This window comes from Phallusia mammillata, chromosome 2, assembly GCF_965637545.1.
Source record: "Phallusia mammillata chromosome 2, kaPhaMamm4.hap1.1, whole genome shotgun sequence".
In the NCBI taxonomy this organism is placed as follows: Eukaryota; Metazoa; Chordata; class Ascidiacea; order Phlebobranchia; family Ascidiidae; genus Phallusia; species Phallusia mammillata.
This window is the reverse complement of record NC_137253.1, coordinates 22,152,995-22,173,324: the sequence shown is the minus strand read 5'-3', so window position 1 is coordinate 22,173,324 and position 20,330 is coordinate 22,152,995. Positions and strand designations below refer to the sequence as shown.

At 36.8% G+C, this 20,330-nt stretch overlaps 1 protein-coding gene across 1 annotated transcript; it reads right to left on the bottom strand.

The window, feature by feature from the left end:
* Positions 1-65: 65 nt before the first annotated feature.
* On the bottom strand, positions 66-16,541 carry LOC145214571 (ATP-binding cassette sub-family C member 4-like). Its single transcript, XM_080083125.1, has 31 exons — positions 16,309-16,541; positions 16,124-16,234; positions 15,717-15,837; positions 13,841-14,050; positions 13,679-13,768; positions 13,448-13,611; positions 12,961-13,086; positions 11,929-12,067; positions 11,080-11,190; positions 10,240-10,359; positions 9,681-9,779; positions 9,234-9,425; positions 8,435-8,647; positions 8,032-8,100; positions 7,343-7,511; positions 7,041-7,141; positions 6,900-6,968; positions 6,518-6,690; positions 6,076-6,269; positions 5,834-5,980; positions 5,686-5,765; positions 5,431-5,581; positions 5,239-5,358; positions 4,564-4,781; positions 3,986-4,180; positions 3,548-3,706; positions 3,269-3,358; positions 2,848-3,020; positions 2,479-2,584; positions 2,248-2,382; positions 66-1,945 (listed from the first exon to the last, which is right to left on the bottom strand). The coding sequence occupies exons 1-31, from the start codon at positions 16,383-16,385 to the stop codon at positions 1,820-1,822; spliced, it is 4,248 nt and encodes a 1,415-aa protein (XP_079939251.1). The 5' UTR covers positions 16,386-16,541; the 3' UTR covers positions 66-1,819.
* Positions 16,542-20,330: the final 3,789 nt, after the last annotated feature.

Below are 20,330 nucleotides of genomic sequence, written 5' to 3'. Positions count from 1 at the left end.
CAGATATTTTCTTCACCATAAACGAAATCAACGTTGTAGGTTCTGCAGTTGCTACGTAGATAAAGTTGGAGATAAATTTCAGTTTTATTGCTTGCACCAAACCAGGAGAACCAAAACCAAAAAAGTGTCAACAGTAACAGACATCGACAGCAACAATTTAACTTACACAGGCCACAATAAGTCATATACAGTGAGCCGTTTCAAGCATTAGTAGACACAAATTTGTCACCAAAGCTTATGCGAAAAAAATACACTGCGCGCACACAGTATAGCACAAAGACGTGGTGCACTGCTGAATTGTGAAGCTAATAAATAAGATTGTGTCTGCAGTTCAAAATTATATTAAAAAATACAGTGGTAAAAGTTTTTGTTTGGGAATTTTGTGTATCTTACAATTTTAATTTACATTCTCATTAACTATACACCATACTGTTGTAACTAACAAAAAGTGAAAAACTGATGAAACAAAACTTTGAGTATGTTTTATCGATATGAAGGGACGAAAACAAGTAACACAAAAGTTAAAAATGTTAATCAAACACATGACAGTAACCTTAGGCGTTAAATTAGTTACTTGATAAAATCGACATCAATGCAAGTATGGAACTAGAAAAGTGACTTTTGTGTACGTTTCAATTTTTAAACTTATTTAACGATTAACTATGTACATCATTTGTACTAACATGCTTGTTTTACAAGCAAAAACCTACACGTGGTTATGCGAGTAAAATTTACAAATCGTTCTTAACTGTGTGCTTTGGACAACCATAAGTTGTAGCCTACTTTGCGACACCTCACCTATAACCGGCAGTGATGTGACAATAGCCCATTTATTGATCACCTAATGAGGTTTTCGGAGACATCTTTAACCTATTATGTTCATCAAGAACGTTTGCCAGACACGCGAAACCTAAATGTTGCTTAACGAGTTTACATTTGAACAAAACAATAAGGTATGAACATGTTAACTTATGGCGGTATTGCGGCGCAAAAACATTTGATTTATAATCACCAAAAAAACTGCAACATTCTGTTTATGCGTGAAGCAAATGACCACTCGTTTCGGATATAATTATACATAACGCAAAAGGAACACCCTATACAAACAACCGTTTTAATTTTATCCGGGTTTGTATTTCGAACTAAAGAACTAGTAAACCCAGAAATGAAATTTGGGACTGGTAAACCCAGAAATGAAAGGGATGAATCCAACTAAAAGTGACAAAATTATTCAAAATACTTTAACATGCACCAAATACAATGGATCTTTTTACTAAGTATGGCCGTTTTTTCAAAAAAATGCGCTTTGAACGCCTGTGGGTGAACCGCTGGGCCATCCAGAATCAACTTTGAATAACTAACACGTGTGCTAATCTGAATAAGTTTGACGCACTCTTTCTTAACCAAACGGTTGGAACAAGCAAGCGTTAGAAAAAAGGCGAACAAAAACAGAACATGTCCCCTTCTGGGAAGCAAACCCATAATAGTACTTGACCTAAAATATGTCTAAATAATGTCTTGTGTAGAAGTGAACTAAATAATGTCTTGTGTAGATTGCAACGTGAAATCGATTCGTAAAATCGAGTAGTTAAAATGAAAGAAAGTTTGACTTTAAAGGAGGTAAATGTTTGCAACAGTTCAACTGTTCAAGATGTGGAACTTCAACCATAATGCTCACTAAAATAAGTTCAATTAAGCGAAGGGATAATCAACTCGACGCATTTAGTGCGAGGTAACTTTAGAATTCATTGCAAACATGTTTGTTTTAGTGTGTACGATCGGTGTGGAAGGGAAACCCCGATTTTGGGGAAATCCGGCTTTAAACATTTGACTCGACTTCTAAATGATCGTATGAGCCAGGGACAGGCAAAAATCGAGCCAGGTACGATCGATCAGCATCGTCCACGTCATCGCTAACTCCTTCACTGTGCGTTTTGTCATATACCTGTGATGGAAGATAATATTTTGTTATAATATGTCTTTTCACCCTTGGTTAATTAAATGCTCCTGTGAACAATAATTTGACAAGCTACGAAAAATGCCGTTCTGGAGAAACTGGCCTATAGCAAGCATAGAAGTTTTAAAAGCTTCCTGTCTGGAACGTTGTACAAGGTGATGTCACAAGAAAATTGAAAAGTGAAAGTGCATCTCAAAAACATCGCTTTTTGTGCCCCAAGATGTTACTGTGGTAATATTGGGTCAGCACAAAATATTATCTGTATACTGTCGTTTATATTTTTTCCTTACCTTTCGAGCGATATCTTTCAGCTCTCGGGCTTCGCTTTTGCCAATTGACTCGACCATTTTTGAGAACGCGCCATCAGTATTTGATAAAAGAACGTGGGGTTCGTCAAACTCTACCACTCGCCCATTTTCTAACACCTAAAAATTACAATTGCACATTAAATCATAACATCAGCGTATTAAGAACAATTTTAAAAAAGGCATGCTGTTTGTGACTTGCTCAGTTTAACTTACCAGAACGCGGTCGGAGTCAATGACGGTGTTGATTCTATGCGCTACAGTGATAACTGTGCAATGTTGGAATGTGTTTCGTATTGTCAACTGAATAAGTCGGTCCGTCCTGAGCAACATTGCGTCCCAGTTGAGTTCAAAGTAAATGACAACATATTGCACAACCAAACTACAACACCATTTGCTTTAGATTTTACTCTGACCATGTAGTCACGAATTAATGACCCACAATCGTCCCACTGTTTTGTTTTACTCGCGACAATATTTGTTCGTAAAGCAATATTTCCTACGGCACAAACAAATTTGAATCGTATACCACTAAAACTATGATACTATTTGATTGAAACGGTTAAATTGAAGCAAGCAATAGACCTGATGTCAACATTAGCGGTTGCTTCGTCGACGATGAGAATTTTATTCTTCCTGAGAATTGCTCGAGCGAGACATATTAGCTGACGTTGCCCGACACTGAAGTTGTTTCCAGCCTCTGACACTTCGCACTCAAGCTTGGACGGAAAACTTTCAATCAATGATTTCAACTGAACCTATTGCAAGAAAAAAACAATGCAATTTCTACAAGACTGAAACAAACTTTAGTAAATGGGGTATTACTAGTGTTTAGTAAGCACATTTAGTAGCGTTATAATGGATCGATTCCTTCACCTTAACTGGTGGTAGATTTGTGACGAACAAGTAGTGGAAACGTTTAGTTAAGCAAACTGTTACTTCAAATCTAAAAATGCCGCGTATCTAGCATAAATCAGCTGTACGAATACATATGTTTTAGCTGTACCTGTTCTAAAGCATCCCACAGTGAATGGTCAATGTAAACTGAAAATGGATCGAGATTCTTGCGTAAAGTTCCGGCAAACAGAATTGGATCCTAAGGGTAAATCAAGAATCAAAAACTGATTATCGGTGAAAATAACGGCCGAAATAGACGTAAAAAGCGACATGCTTTATTGTTCAAACGTTTTTGGGCCGTTATTTTCACCATTAAACTTATGAACAGATCCGTATATAATGTACCTTAGTGATTATCATACGCAGATAACTCAAAATTTAAGCTTACCTGGGGAATGATTGAGATTGCTGAACGCAAATCTGTAAGACCAAGAGTGGAAATCGCCAATCCGTCGATGTAAACTTCGCCTGACGAGTACTCGTTTAGGCGGAAGAGCGTCGATATAAGAGAGCTCTTTCCCGCCCCCGTGCGACCAACTACGCCCACCTGAAAATAAAACCCAGATTCGGCCGAAATGTATGGTTTTATGATAAAAATACAACATACTTCTTTGTGTGAGAAAATGTTTCCTTAAAAAAGCATTTCAGTAAGGGTTAATAGTTAGAAACCGAATAGTCGCTGCTATTTTTATGCACTCAACCTTGAGAAATATCGGTAAGTTTTAACCCGAACTGTTTGCTGACGTAATTCTATCACTTGATTTCTTACGCAATTAAGTTAATATGCTTTTTTTCTAGCAAAGATGTAAGTTGAAGTCGTCTGTACCTTTTCATGAGCTCGGACGCTGAGGCGAATCTTATGCAATACATTCGGTCCACCAGCGTAATGTGCGTACGACAGGTTATCGAATGTGACGATGCCGTATTTGGGCCAATCAGCAGGCGGCTTCTGGTCTGGAATTTCGTGCGGAGCCTCAGGCGGAATCCTGTAATACTCCTGGACTCGCTCCACTGACGTCATCTGTCAATCAATCATAAAACAGGTTAGTTCTGTTTCTTTCAAATACTAAAAAATGGCGGGTGGTTTAAAGCTGGTGTAATGTTGTTGATTGAGACTAACTGTGACAAAACTAGAAATCGGGTCTAAAGTGTTTTCACTCGCGATAAAAAAACGAAAACGTTTATTACTTATTAAGATGAATATGCTTATACTATTCATACAGCCCTGAAGCTAGATTTTTCTAGCCTGTGCCTTGCCATATGGGAATGCTTGGAAGACTGGCTGATTCGGTACAACGCCTTTAAAGGCCTGGTGTACTATGATTTAATACTTATTATTTCAACTGAAGGATAGTCACGACTAACCAATAAGAATGCTACAACATAAAAACAACGTTTACGAACCAGGTTTTCAACCTCGGCGCTCTGACGAACTCCCCATTGGAACATTCCCATCAACATTATGGAGTAAGATAAAACCAAGCCGACCTTTCCAGCATCGGTTTGGAGGTATGAAGCAGTGAGAACTGATGAGAAGGCAACAGTGCCGATGAAAATTGAACTCAGTACGTCAAGTCTGATAGCAAGCCACCGAGAGCCAGTAAGAAATAGAAACCAAGAACCTGGTAAAGCAGAAAAACAATCCATAATGATACATAGTGTTCGACGGAAGATCCTCGGTTTATGCGTTTGTTTATGTATTTTGATGTTAATTTATTTGAACTCAAAGTTTTTTTGGGGGGGTGGGGTGGGGGTTGGCCCTTGCATACATAGATTATGTTTGTTTTTTTGCAAGGTAGGGCAATCCAGTATTAATCCTTTTCAATACGTACCAGGCGAAATACAATGGTGTTTTATAACTTGTTCCAGTGTTATTACATTTGCAGTAACATATTTTTGATTCTATAAAGTAAACCGAGCCAAAAAGCGATTTAAATGTAAACAGTATCATTTCGAATATTTTTTAATGTAATTGATGTACCAACATTGGACGACTGTTATGCCTTTATTCTGGAAAACCTGTTGTTGACAAACCATACAGTAAAATACAACACAAAACGAACCATTCAATCGACTTACAACTGTGCAAATCTTGTAGTTCATGGAATTCCATCTCAAAATTGTTTTCCATTTTAAACGCCCGAATCGTTGTAAGACCTTGAAGCGTCGATGAGAGGTGAGAAAATACTGGACTTCTATCTACAGAATTGCGTTTAACCAACTTATCTCAAAGTAACAGGTGAAACACTGCGAAGGCATGCAATAACTCACTAGCGCCCTCCATACGCTTGATGTCGCGCGAGGTCTTAATATAATACTGACGTAACCATACGAAGTACGCGAGAAGGGGAATCACCACGATCAGTACGAAGAAGTTAATACTAATGGCGAGAAGCATGATGGAAAGAATGGTAAAGCTTATCTGTAACAGTTAACATGCATTAGATAGGTAAATGGTGTATGTTAAGCCTTGGTTTATAATCTAAGCAAAGAAACAGCAGATCTTATGGAAAAGGTTATACTTACGTATATAAAATCCATCAAAGCAAGCGGTAAAATTTCATCAATTTGTCCCATGTCCTTTGAAAAACGATTTAAAATCCGACCTGAAAACGTTAGGTTTTTGATTTGATACCTCAGTTTACGAAAACGAATGAACTGAACAGCTATTTACCAACGGGATTGACGTCGAAAAATCGTATGGGAGCTCGCAAGACGGCATAAAACATACTGTCATGCATTTTGATTCCAGATACGACAGTGTAGTAGAATTGTAGGAGTGATCGAGAGTACATTACGATGATGAACAGTAACGTGAGGACTTAAAAAGTAACATGAGAGCATTAAAATGATATTCCAGCAGCTAAAATTTTGGTGAAAACTGTCTCAAGTAAATGACACGAACAAAAATCTTACTTCCAGAAATCATGATGTAATAACTGTCATCAAATTGCACCTCAGGGAAAGCACCGTAGGTGGAATTTAAATGAAGTAATGAGGTAGCAGTGACTACAGCGGTTGTGCTGAAACCTGATGCTTGTGTGGTGTTTAGAGAGCCGTTGGTAATGGTTGTATAAAAGTTAGAGTAAAAAATGTCAGACTGGGTGGCCCTGAAACCAAAAACTTTTATTTAGCAACTCTTTCAAAAGCACTAACATAACCTGAAAAGTCTATGATTTAGCCCCAAGATTCCGTTGCACACAATTTTACAGAGAAACGCTTATATGACGTACTAATTGATTACTTGCATGTTTCATTTATTTGTCCTTTTTTTCATCATTATTGTTTAAACCTATGTGGAAATATATATACGTGGAAATGGATGTCTAACAAAAAATATTGTCAAATCAAAACCTACCAGACAGATATCCACCAATCACAGAGGAGATATAAAGAATGATTGGAAAGTATAAGGATAACGAGCAAAAACAAGAGGGGTTTGTTGGTTCCTAAGTATTCAGTATAAACCTTCCAACCAACACTTCCCTGCACACGAGTTTCCTCATCCTCAATGCTTGCTACAAATTCCGCCTGCCAAGCAAATTACCACGTGTCAATATACAAAGGTCGACACATTAACCTTGCCATTTCTTAATAGTTTGAATGGGATAGGGCTAAAGTCCGATCTTGGCATCTGGATTACTGCTCTTAATCAAACAGGCTAACAATAGTCCCCTTTGCTTCATAACCCCAATATATTGCGTCGTAAATCATACCACACAGTGCAAGCTAAGACATACCTTATCTTTGTCCAGGAGTGGTTCGGCTAAGTCGAGGCTCGTTATAGACTTGTGATGCAAACTTTTAACCTGAAAACGTCATTAGATCGTTATAGGTGGTTTAAGTGAACATAAAGGTCAAAAATTTAATTCAATACTAACGCTTAATGTCCTTGCAGGCGAATTAACAACTCCTGCATTGTCAGCAACTGACGTCGTGTCCACAATTCCCCTTGATAGTGCATGATCAAAAACTCCGTTGGCTATTTCCAAAAAAATTAGTTTATAGTATGTTTAAAGTAAAAGCCTCGGTAGTCATACCAGCCAATACTTATGGGCAAACCATTATCAATATCTCGAACCTTTATTGAAATAGTTGTGGCTTGTGTCTCAAAATTACGTACATTTAAGACCATAGGATCTAGAAATTACCTTCAACACTTTAAAATGCACACTTCACCTACCTAATACGTCATCGTCGCCATGCAAGAAGTATTGTGAAGAAGCAGGAGTGAGAAAAGTGGGCGACGCCACCTTGTTTTCTTCATCGGCCTCATCGGTTTTTAGCAAAGCTGCGAAGTCAGTTCCGTCTGCTTGTAACTCGCCAAACGTTCCTTGACCGTCTATTGAGCCCTTTTAATGTACCCAACATTACTGTATATGCCAAGTAGTAGAACATATTGATGTTACATCTTAAACGTGACGAAGTATTTGGTTGTCTGGTTACATGTCTAAACAAACACATTATAGGACCATACGTAAAACCATTTAAAGCAAAACAACAGTTGCGGGCCACGTGAAATACCGCCGCGGGTCGCACTATGGACACACCAACATTAAATAGACTAAGATTCTGTAACCACGTTGTGTTGAATGCTTGACATGCAAAAACCTATGTGCAATCACAAGGGCATAATGCAAACGATACTAATGTAACCACATCGACCACGACAATTTAATATTTGTAAAGCCGTAATCGTGGAACGTTGTAATAAATTGCTCTGTGATAAAAGTGCTGGTTGGTTCTACGATATTTCCACGTTTTGTGACTAATAGATCTCATAACGGTGGTTGGAAACAGGATTAGACGGCAAAACGGATGTTGAGGATGTATGCACCATCCATTACACCAGCACCATACCGTAAAACTTACATGCTTCAAAATGATAATTTGGTCGGCTGCTGACAAAAACTGAAGCTGATGTGTCACAAGAACCCGGATCTAAAACAATATACGTCGTGTTAAAAGCGACATAATTAAGCCAAATAAAAAAGTTAGTTTTCGGTTTGGTTTATTCAACACTATTACCCATTTCAAAGTAAGAGTAGTTAATTAGCAACTTGACATTCAGTTTAAAAGTTATATACGTTATTGTGACAAGATAGTTGCAAGTAAGAACCATTCATTTAAAAATTTGTTAGAAACGCTTTAAATATACACGATTTACAATACACCTGGATTCTACAACATGTGTAAACGATACATACATATATTCGCAATGCTGAAAGTCACCCATGTACCTGAGATCCAATGTTTTAACTTGAAAATTTCTAACCTTGTCTTTCATATATCCACAAATGCATTCGTGGAAGAGATGATTTGCAACATTCGAATCAACTGCGCTCAGTGGATCATCCAACAACATGATGTCGATATTTTCTCGATACGCTGCTCTTGCAAGATTCACCCTAGCTTTCTGGCCCCCACTTAGTGTAACCCCGCGCTCACCAACCAATGTTTCATCGCCTTTTTCAAGAGATTTAATGTCCTAAAAAACAATAATGATAATAGACGTTCTATTAAATAGTCCAATCCTATCAAACTCGGCGGGTAACCTTTGTCCTCTTCCCAAACCTATAACGCACTGTCGGAACACAATCAATATGCCTATGAAGTTGCAATCGCACAACAATATTGTGCATGAAACTGATAACTTATTCGGTAAGATATCGGAAACAACAACAAATTGTACGAACAGTCGTATCGATGCAGAAATCATACCTAAGCTTCAAACATATTTTGACAAAAATTAACATCATAAATAAAAACAATTTTAATTCGAGAAAACCTATAAATTTAAACATTTTTTATTGAGTGATTCAGCAAAAATGTAACCACATTCACACGCCATTTTTTACTGCTGTTTAGTACATGTTGAACGCGACAGGGTAACAGCCAATAAGGTACAACTGTTTTGCTTCATTTGCCAACACAAGCGCAGATATGTCGCACGAACTTATACCATTTTAAGCAAATAAACAGCAGATTTAAATTCGAACTTCGCAAATTTGAATTCTTAAGAATCCATAATCTACTTCAAACATCCCAGGCATAGAAATTAAACAACTTCATACTTTATCCAATGAGCATGACTTGATAACTTCTTTGTAACGAAGTTTGTCGTAAGGTTCACCGAACAAAATGTTTTCCCGTATGGTTCCTGAGAAAATCCACGGCACCTGACCGACGTAAGCGACACGACCGACCACTTTAAGACCGCCGTGTGTCGGTTTAAGCTCCCGCAAGATCGCGCTCAAGAAGGAAGACTGCAAAAAGTCAAAGATGAAATATTTCGATATTTATATTCACTGAAATTCTGTAAACGTAGGTTGTGTTTAACAGTCCCTCGGTTGCCTTGTCATTGTCAGCAATTTTAAACTTTAGTTCAGAAAAATACTGCTTAGCCAATAAATCACAAAAATACTGTCAGAGTCAGTATTTTTACACCGTAAAACTGATTGTTAACTGAAAGACACACAATGGCAATGCAAACTGAATATTCAGCTTCATGTACTAGTTACCTTTCCAGCACCGACGGGTCCAATAACGGCAAACAGTTTTGACGATGTGATTTTCACCTGGATGTCGATTAATGTGTGTTCCATCGACAAATCCTCGTCCTAATAAAATTAAATTCAAAAGCAATGCCGCCGCACAAAAAACGTGAATACCAATGTTAAAAATACTTGGGTTGATTGTAAACTTTTGATACTCTCGTGATTTTGAGCGTACAAAGGTTAGAATAATAAAAAATCTAGGCTAAAAGGTATGTAAATAATAACGAATAATTGGGGATATAAAGGTAAAAAAATAGGCGCTATGAACTAATTGTCACAAAAAGGTTATGGACTCTTTGTAGTGTTTCCATCGACAAAGCATGAAACTCCTGAACGTTTTGGAAGTACTGAGCCAAGCTGGGTTAAAACTTACAGTGCAAAACTGTGTACTTCTTTGCCACGTGTTTAAATGTGTAAATATATAAAACGTTGAATCACTCTGTTTTGACAAAAACAATATTAACACAAACTAAAACAATCAATAACCCATTTAAAAGAGAAGATCTATATTTATTTTAATTACATGGGTTTTATCTGTCCAAGATGCCGTGAAATCATTAAATTCCAGACTCGCGTTTGATTTTTCAACATTATCCGCACTGGCATCGACAGAAGTTGAGAATTCGTCCAGTAGAAGAAAATCCTGCAAGGAAAGTCAGCATTGGTATTACCAAAACGAAATGACAATAAACATCAGCTAAAGCTTTGATTTAAAAAAAATTAAACATGCAGACTAAAGCGCTTTGCGATAAACTATTTGAATTGCGTGATCGGTACACACTGTAACAAAAAAGATATGACTTGCGGGTAACGTTTAAGTTCCGATAACGCCCTAAGCGTTTGTAATAATGGCACATTACACTGAATTGAGCAATACCGCAGAACTCTTATGAAACTCTCCGAAAATCTAAAACATTTCTGAGCAGTTGACAAGACTTTAAATGAGCGGAAGTTGTTAGTTTCAAGAAATTATATGACTAAATTTCACCATTTCAGTTCATGAGCTATTGTTTACAAGTGAAAGACCGATACGACCATAAAAATGCTTTATCCTGTATGCTTTATAGAAACGATTTTAAATAGGTACAGATTGGATACGACTTTTGTTGTTAAACCACAAATTAGTCTTTAAAACTATCACCAGTTTAATAATGTCGAACAAGCAAAATTTTGTAGTCCTAAAAGTCGCCAATAAGGCATTAATGCATTGCTGTAGAGAATAAGAAGCCTTTTGGTAAAGTTAACGATTCGATTTTTAAAAATCTCACCATGTAGTTTTGCGCATATAAAACACTGGACAGACTAACAAGAGCTTTATGTCGAACCACTTAAAGGTTTTATTCTGTACGAAAACTGAAGTCACCTGAATTCTCCTCATGCTAATAAGAGATTCGGACAACTTTTCAATGGCATTAGGAAAGAAAATCCCGATGGTCACCCGAAGAACATTGAATAGACCGATGGCAGTAAATACCTGCGTTGAGAAACATGGCACAATATGGTAACACGAGCGTTTCTAGGTAACGTATTTAATTTGGTACTGGGTACTGATGTTGTGCTACGTTCCACCAGCGCGGTGCTATTATTATTAATTTGCGTCATATTACATAATGTTCATAGCGGCGCTATTAAAAACCTACATTGTTTTTTTTACATAAACGCCATAATGGCCTCATAAGCCTTAATGTTCCACAAAAACGCACAGAAAGCAAAGTATACAGAGACAACGGAATAACACTTTTATGCAAGATTATGCAAGATATTGTGGGGTTTTGCATTTGCTATTGTCAAGTTAGAATTGTATTATCTCTATTGTTATATGTTTAATAGTTAAGTCATGTAAGAAACAACTGTTAAGACACGTCAACAACTCATCATAAATCTAACATCTCTTATGTAACGAATTTGTCACCTTAATAACAGTGTGTCCTTGTATCGTTTATATATATTCGACTGTTCGTGCTTTGCGTTTACTTTTGTACCAATACAAAGTCACTACGGATATAATTGTGCACAGACGGACTTCAATTACGGAATAGATCTAACAAGTGATCGGTCGCTACAATATATAAATTTTGCAAGATAATTTTTGCGGTTTATGCAAGATATATAAAAAGGCCTTTTATTTGTGGTCTGGCTTGTCTCAAAAGGTTTTCGACGACGCATTGTTTAGGCGAGAATGAACTTGCACAACTGTTGTACATCTACAAACCTTGGATGACGTCAGATTCCCTCCAAGTGCAACAAAGAGTGAGAAGGTGACGAACACCAAAAGACGAGTAGCCACAAATATCATGGAAAAGTTGCAAGCTTTCATTATGGAGGAAACAAGAACCTTGCTAATTTCTTTTCTAAAAAAAAAGCTTACAGATAGATCACACCCCATTTTATCATACAATTGTATTTTTGGGTTGGATTGTGACTAATCAGTTAAACATAACACATGTGGCGAACTACTACCACTTAGGCAAAACTAAATTTCTGTTTTAGAAATGCTCATACAAATGAGTCATAAAGTTAAAATAAAGCCATCAGGGCACAACCCAACTCGACAATGAGGAGGCAATATGGGTAGATTGTGTTTAGCCAAATCAACAGTTTTGCTGTGTACTGGTGTGATGTTACATGTAGGGGGTATAATGTTACATAGTAGTTGTCACTAATGTCACAGTGCAATTCAAGTTAACATACAAATGACAGAATTACCAGGTAGCTGTGGAACAACAATAAGATGTGTAGAATGCCACCAATTTTGTTAAGAGTCGTTTAGACCAGGGCTACTCAAACTTTCTTGCTCTGCGATCCCATTTTAGAACAGAAATTTCTACGCGACCCCTTGATGGGTATGATGCAAAGAAATACTTATATTTTAAATATATACCATTTAATGGTGCCTAAAAAGTCTAAATTAATATCTAACTTGATCACAGTCTTAGTTTTTATGACATCATAATCTCTATTGTGACGCTTGTGGTATCTGCTTTTTCGCATTGTTTGCACACAAAAAGTCTGGCGCACATGGTTACTAGGCTGGTAATACTCTTTTAAGTTCTACCAAATGTGTTTAGAGCAGTTTGAATACACGGGAATGATGTTTAAACAATAAATGTACGCACGTATACCATTTATTGTGACTGACATAATAACCCATAATGTTTCGCGACCCCAAAATTATATTATGCGACCCCAATTGGGGTCGCGACCCACAGTTTGAGAAGCCCTGGTTTAGACTAATATCACAAACCTTCGAATTTCCTTAATAAGGTTTTCAAATGGCTTTTCCCATGTGTACATTTTAATAACACGCATAGCAGAAATCACTTCATTCATGGTTCTTATACGCTGGTCAGTAAGAACAGCCATCTTAGCTCTGCAAGTAAAAACATGTAACTATTTGCTATATTAAGTTAGGCAAGCATACCCTTTCAACTGACAAGAACAATACAATATTTTTTGTACTTATGTCTCCTTTCTAAAGACAAAGCAAGTAGTCAGAATGATAGCCATTCCATATTGTGCCTTTGTACAAAGGATGACTATCATTCTGACTACTTGTTTTGTCTTTAGTAGGGAGATACAAAGTACAAAATATTTGTTTTGCTAACAAGTAATACAAATTTTTTTCTCCACTCTGTGCAAAATAGGTTGGAAAAACGCCTTATTTCAGAATTTGATCAATAAAAGTAAAAAACTGCTGTCACATTAGTTTTAACAAACTTTTGAAATGTTACCGAATGCGACCAAATCCTCTTCCAAGGCAGCTTTGAGTCACCATAATAGAAACCATTATCACTGGTCCAGCCAATGAAGATGCACCCAAGTCCTGCCATAGCAAATAGCAAACAACAACTGCTTGCACTGGAGTGAGCCACAAAAAATGTAAAAACAATGTTACCTGCAAAAACTATCCATATTAAAAAAAAAATTTAAATGCAAATCACAGGTTTTAACTGTTTGCTTACCCAATCAAACCGTATAACATCAGTTGCACCAAGATTTACTATTTGTCCAGTTGTTGCACTAGCAAGAGCTTTTTGACTCAATCGCAAAGTCTAAACATACAACAGCAAATATTTTGTAGAAGAGAACTGAATTAAATAAAAAGGTTTTTCAGGATCATTTACCTTTTTGTACATAAGTGCACATGTGCCAGCTCGTATGTGCCAACCCATTCTTTGTAATTGATAAAAATAAACATGATGCAACAAAGAAATGCATGAGGAGGTTAGAAAGATTCCAAGTGCATACAAAAATGCTTCTTGTAGGGTGGAACGATTCTCAAAATATCTTAGAAGCCCACCAAGTAACAATGGTGTAATGACGATCAGAACTTCCTGAAGTACAATACAACATCTTATAAACTAGAATAGTGGTTTTCCTATATATTGCCAGTATATATATACTATATCATATTTAACGATGTATCACATATACCATTTACTATATTTATAATGGATATATATTTGGCATTGGGTCCTTATCTTTTTCCTGGCATTTTATAACATAATTGTTTCTGCAAGCATAATCTAATGGGTCCCCACACATATGCATATGCGATTTGATAACAGTAAAAATAGGACACAATCATTGTTAGATATTTACCAGTTTACTATACACATCATTTGATCCACAAATATGATTGTTTTTGCAAGCAAAAACGAATGGGTCCCCACACGCGCGTTTGTGCGGATTTATGGTAAACAAACATCCTGGTTATTTTTAGATTCTTAAGGAAAAACTTAACCAACTTTAGCCTAAACCCAACTTTGAAAGTTTAGTCCGTATTCATTTTGCATCATTATTGTCATATAATTACAAAAAAACAGTAAATAAGAACAGGAAAAATACTTTCAATTTAATCTCATGTTTTGACCTTGATATTGTCGTTCAAGGTCAGTTTTTAAACACAATTTTCCAAAACTGAAAATGAGCTTGATAACTTAATAAAACGACATAGCATGGCTGCGCAAAAACAGCTGATTTGTAATCACCAACACGACTGTCTGGTAAACCGTCCATCCGGCTGTCAAGCTGAGCACTCCCGCTGCATTCACCCGTCTTAATCGTAAACGAGTGAATTCTGAGCACTCCCGCTGTATTCACCCGCCTTAATCGTAAACAAGTGAATTACTACCTTAAGATTTGAGACTTCTATCTGACTGACAGTGTACACATGTTATGGACTGTAAAAGTAACTATTTGGCCGATTAAGGCAAATTTTTAAATACTAAATGAATAACCTACTGCAAACAATTGTTTAACATTTCAGCACATTGGGGCTTATATTTCAGGCCTAAAACTTATTATTTGTGGGTTTAAGGGGGTAAACATGGGTGAATCCAATAAAAAGTTACAAAATTATTTAGAATAGCTTACATTGCACCAACCAACAAAGCATGAAACCCTCAGATTATGTACTTGGGTCAGTACAGCCGTTTTTATTTTTTTTGTTTTGGGGGCCTGTGGGTGAACCGCTGGGTCGTTTGGGGTCAAACTTCAGGAGGATCAAATTCGGAGCAATAACTAACATCTGTGCAAATTTGAATACATTTAAAGCACTCTTTTTTGACCAAACGCACTTAACAAACCAGCATAAGACAGAAACGAATATTTTGGGGGTTAAGGGGTGAAAATGGGTAAATTTTTTTTTAGGGTACAAAATTCTTTGAAATACCTTATATTGCACCAAACAACAAAGCATATAACTCCAAAATGAAGTACTTTAGCAAGTATAACCGTTTTAAAAATTTCACGTTTTGGGGGTCTGTAGGTGAACTGAGGGATCAAACGGGGTCAAAATTCACATGGACCATCTTGAGACCAATATCTATAATGTGTGTAAATTTGAAAAAGTTTGAACCATTCTTTCTTGACCAAAACGTGGGAACAAACCCGCGTTAAAAAGAAAAAAAAATACAGACAAAAACAAAATGTGTCCCCTTCAGGGAAGGGGACCCATAATTAGTTGTGGTGAGTAAAACATATTTTTTTCGAACAAACCTCCAATGCAACAACAAAGCCGAACAAAAACCACCGGAAAACAAATGTTTTAACAATTGCACGAAATAAACTTGGTTTTCTTCCACCCGCTTTGTGTAATGCAAGTTCTTTTTCCCAATTTCTGAAATAGTAAGAGAACACCTAATTACATCTATGTAGTATAGTCACATATAAATAGTAAATTATTTTGCCTGGCAAAGCTACAAGATATAAATGACGTCACACTGTAAGAGTTGCATGGTTAGTCACAACTTGAATTGTGTTTCAAATGCTGTAAACCTGGCAACCGAAGCACAAACAAAGAATCAGTCCACCCAAAAAATCATTTCTTTTTTGCAAAATCAAGCCTTTTAAGATAAATTCTTAAAGAAAAAAAAAATTTAATCTGATTTCCACATTTGCCATACCTTTCCAGTTTTTTACAGATATCTTCAGAAGTGTCATCTTTTTGTAACTTGAACTGGTCAGTTTCCTTCAACTCCCGTTTCTGGCCATTTTTGAAGAAGTCATTTAACCACCTGTGCGTCAAGACTGATTTAGCATGCGCTTTACATTCAATCAGCCTTCCTTAATGGTTAAAAAAAAAACTAACCAAAATAAAATCTGGGAAAAAATGTTTGCTTTTTCCAGAGGGTTGTCGCGGAAGTCTTTCGTTGTATACTTAGCCATTTTGATATCTTCCTTTTAACATGTCAAAAGTGACTTCCACTCGTGTTGGACCAGTTTATATTCCTAATGCATTGCACCATTGTTTGTAATCTTCGTTCTGCTTTCCGCAACGATAACGGAGTTAATTGCAATCATGAAAGTGGTACACCAGCGCCCCCTAATGTTAAAAGAAAAAAAAGTCCCCCATGAAATTGAAATCATACGAAATGTTTTTAAATTTAACGTCATAAGATTTTTGATTTGTCTGTAAGCTAACCAATGCCCTGAATACTGTATATTGATAAAGTGGAAAACCGTAAGCGGGTAGCCTACTGTGTTCTTCGGACATAAGATGGTGATCCCTCTATATTGCGGGCTATTTAAAATCGTTAATTTACTGCGCGGGTCAGTGCATAATAAACACAGTTTCGAAACTCATGAGATTAATTCATCTTTACAAAAATTCAGACATCGCATTCATTAGGTAAAAGATGCTTGGAACGTAAGTTAAGAAATGTATTTTTTTTCACGGGGTTCGAACCCAGGACGAATCCCGATCAAGGTTTTTTTTATGTCTGTATGTGGGTCAGGCGCGCCAGACCATTCGGCCAAGTTCCTGCCAATTAAGAAATGTATTGTTTTAAATATTTTCCACTTCAAGAATGCAGCGACATCTGTAGGCGAGGCGCTTCCTTTTCTAATGCCCTTTTTATCCACAGAAGTGTTGGTTGTGGCCATGCGCTTTACATGTATCGTTTTTAAGTAGATTTTTTTTGTATCATTCATAGATCTATCAAATTTATGTTAAAAAAGAATTCCAATGGCACAATTGCTATTTTTTGCAGCTGAAATTGTTTTCTGGCTCAAACATTATTACACCGTTTTTAACCATTTATTTATTTTCTTTCTGTCAATGAAACCGCAGATATTTTCGTTTTATATTTTATAGTTCAGATGCCAACAAGTAGCAGCCGTTGAAAACTTCAAAAAATAGATTTGCTTTTTTAGAAGCTCACTTTAAAACCGTTGGTTGGGGCAAAACGGACACACAAAGTGGAGACAAAATTGGAGCGACAAAAACACCGAAAACTGAATAATTTTCGCGCTTTGTTCTGGTGTTGTGAACAAGATCAAAATCTTTTAATCATGAAAATTCACGTGGTTTCATCGCAGCTGGGGTTTTAATAAATTCTAAATTTACGCTTAGCTGTAAGTTACAGTAATTTTCGATCGCTACAGTTTAATTGCACAGTTGGGCTAATGTTAACTTCGCTTTGGCACGAAAACGATTACATGACAGGCAAAGAAGGTTTAAACTGGACCATACCTTAAAATCTTTTATGACGCTGGCGCCAAGCACCGATTGACATTGTGAAGCTTCGGTGCGTTATGCCTTGCAGCGATCGTGGGTATCATTTAATCACAACGTTATGTAGTTGTAATCTCATACAGGAAGAAACGTTTTTCTTCCGGAAAAAACAACTTGGACTAACTGAATGTGCTGCGCTGGCTACTTGAAAATGCTTACATTAGCGCTTTTAGGAAAAGTACTCACAAACGGTCAGTTCAAGAAAAATATAAGCACAAGGAACAAAAATCGATACCATATGTGTAGCTTTAAAAGTCAGGAAGTTGGTTAAACCGCGAGGCATTTTACAGACAAGGTGGTTCCGCTTCTCGACCGGCACAGAGGGCACACCAAGGCCAAGTTTCTGCCCGCCGGGCATCAGTTTCAGAACGAGGCGGCACCAGCACATTACTTTTCACGCCGCGTTACAAGAAAAATAAACCAAAACGTGTTGTTATACTGTGAATGGCGTGGACTGTTTACCGTGCATCGTCCATAACGCTTCTTCTTGTTGACCTTCGACCTTAAAACTTATGAGCACCACCACACTTTTAAAAGGTGTCATTAACTTGGACAATACCGGTTATTACACTCCTAACCATTCTTTTTTAAGTGAAAGCACTTGTACAGACTAAAGAGTTTGGTTCAAAATCGTGTCGCAACTATTCGTAAAAAATGCAAATTATCGCAATTGGTGTTAAATGAGTTGTAAAAAACATCTTTGACCATGCATTCGTGCATTTAAAGCTGTTTTAAAGGTTTAAAGAAGTCACAAATATTCAAGTGATTTTGTTTCAAACCATTCGTGTTTTTAACTTCACTCGAAGTATGTGTTACAGGGGGTTTAACCGTCAAACCATTATCTATATCCTCTTCATAAATGCGCATGGAGTCAGGTATTCAAACCCGTTGGCTCAGCAGTCGGTTCCTTAGAAAATATCTGGTGGGCTTAAATTGTAAGGTTGTTGTACTGTAGGCCCATGGTATGCAATACACACAAATTTTTGCCATCATGACTTAATTGTTGTTCATTGTTTACAGTTACACCTTCAGAACGAAAAGTCATCCGCCACTTGATTATAGACGGATTAATTACCCAAACAGAATCTAAAAGTTAATTAAACCGTTATTTGTTTTATGGGATCAATTAGCCTACCTGAAGATCTATTTGTTTACGTTTTAATAATTTACAATGCAGTCAATTTGTCATCATGGCATTGACAACGTTTTGTAAAAAATCTCTCTCCCAAACCTGTATTAGAGAATCTCACGAATGTTTGCTTCGGTGAAAGTCAATAATAAACTTAATCTGCATCAGAAACAGTTGTTTTTATTTTAATCGACCTAATCAGCGATTCGTTACACGAAGATCGCGATATTCAACACTGTAAGTATGCTTTTCACCATGTTCAAGGTATTATTTCTGTATCATTTATATACCTGGACCAATAAATGTCGGCGAAAGTGATATTAACCAGCGTGCTTTAAACAGTTACATATCTTTCGTTAACAAATAACGCCATGGATTTACTAAAAATCCGAATGCGAGGTTATCGACCATAATCCCGTTTCAAAAACTGAAAGCAAAAAATTTAAATGTTGACCATTTGGAGAAAAAAAAAGGTTGGTCGAAATCCACTAAAAACATGCATAACACATTTGTTTGACAATTGTTATTGCAATTGCTGCAACAACATTCAAACATGAAATAACGATTATCCTTTACAAGCAACATAAAGTATACAATTTATCCACCCAAAACTATATATTTACACCAATGATTTTGGTTTTTCCCTTCTTTTGAAATAGTGTTTAAACGTGTCTTTTACCGGTTACAAACATATCATGACCGATTGAACGTGATCGCACCATCAGTCAAAAGTTTGTTGAACTATCCATTGACGCACAAACATGCTCGCCTTTACATTTTAGTTTAAAGGTCGGACGACCTTTAATTAGTGGTTATCTGCAGTCTATTTAATGTTCTCATGGCGTATAGTTTAGGGTTGCCATATTTTATGATACAAAATCCCTGACAAAACTAATCTCGGTTGCGTTAACCCAGTTTTTCTCAACCTTTTTTATTATTTTTACAAAACGGCCTCCTTGCCATTATTTCGATGGCTCGCGGTCCTTAAGCCTGAATGTGTAAATAGAAAAACGAAAGTTGATTGCAGGATTTTAGCTAGTTATGCAAAATTGCGCATAACAAGTGTAACGTCCCGTGAACGCGCCCCGGTTATAGCGCGGAACGTCACACGAGGAGAGAATTGAAACGCGATTCCTAATAGCCTCCAACAACCAGTCCACACAGATAGATGTTTTGCTGATCTTATTAGGCGAATTCTTTGAATGTAGGACGATGAAAACGAATAGGAAACGTATAGGAAACGTTAGGAAACGTATCGGAATCGTTAGGAAACGTATCGGAATCGGTTTCTGCACAAAGCATGACATTAACACACTGCGCTTTAAATGCAGAAATATAGCACAAATCTTACCAACTGTTGTGGTAACCGGAGAGAGTAAATAGCACGGGTATTCAACTCGCATCAATTACTGGCACACCTAAACATTCAATTACATATATCACCACACTGCGCCTTTATGACGTCACA

What these genes read in the sequence shown, in the direction of transcription:
- LOC145214571 (XM_080083125.1), bottom strand. Translation starts at nt 16,385, where the DNA reads ATGGCTAAGTATACAACGAAAGACTTCCGCGACAACCCTCTGGAAAAA. An exon ending in ACTACAAGATTTGCACAGTT is followed by an intron (nt 4,782 to 5,238) that starts GTAAGTCGATTG and finishes CTGCTTTACCAG; the next exon opens with GTTCTTGGTTTCTATTTCTT. An exon ending in GCGTCCGAGCTCATGAAAAG is followed by an intron (nt 3,707 to 3,985) that starts GTACAGACGACT and finishes TTTTATTTTCAG; the next exon opens with GTGGGCGTAGTTGGTCGCAC.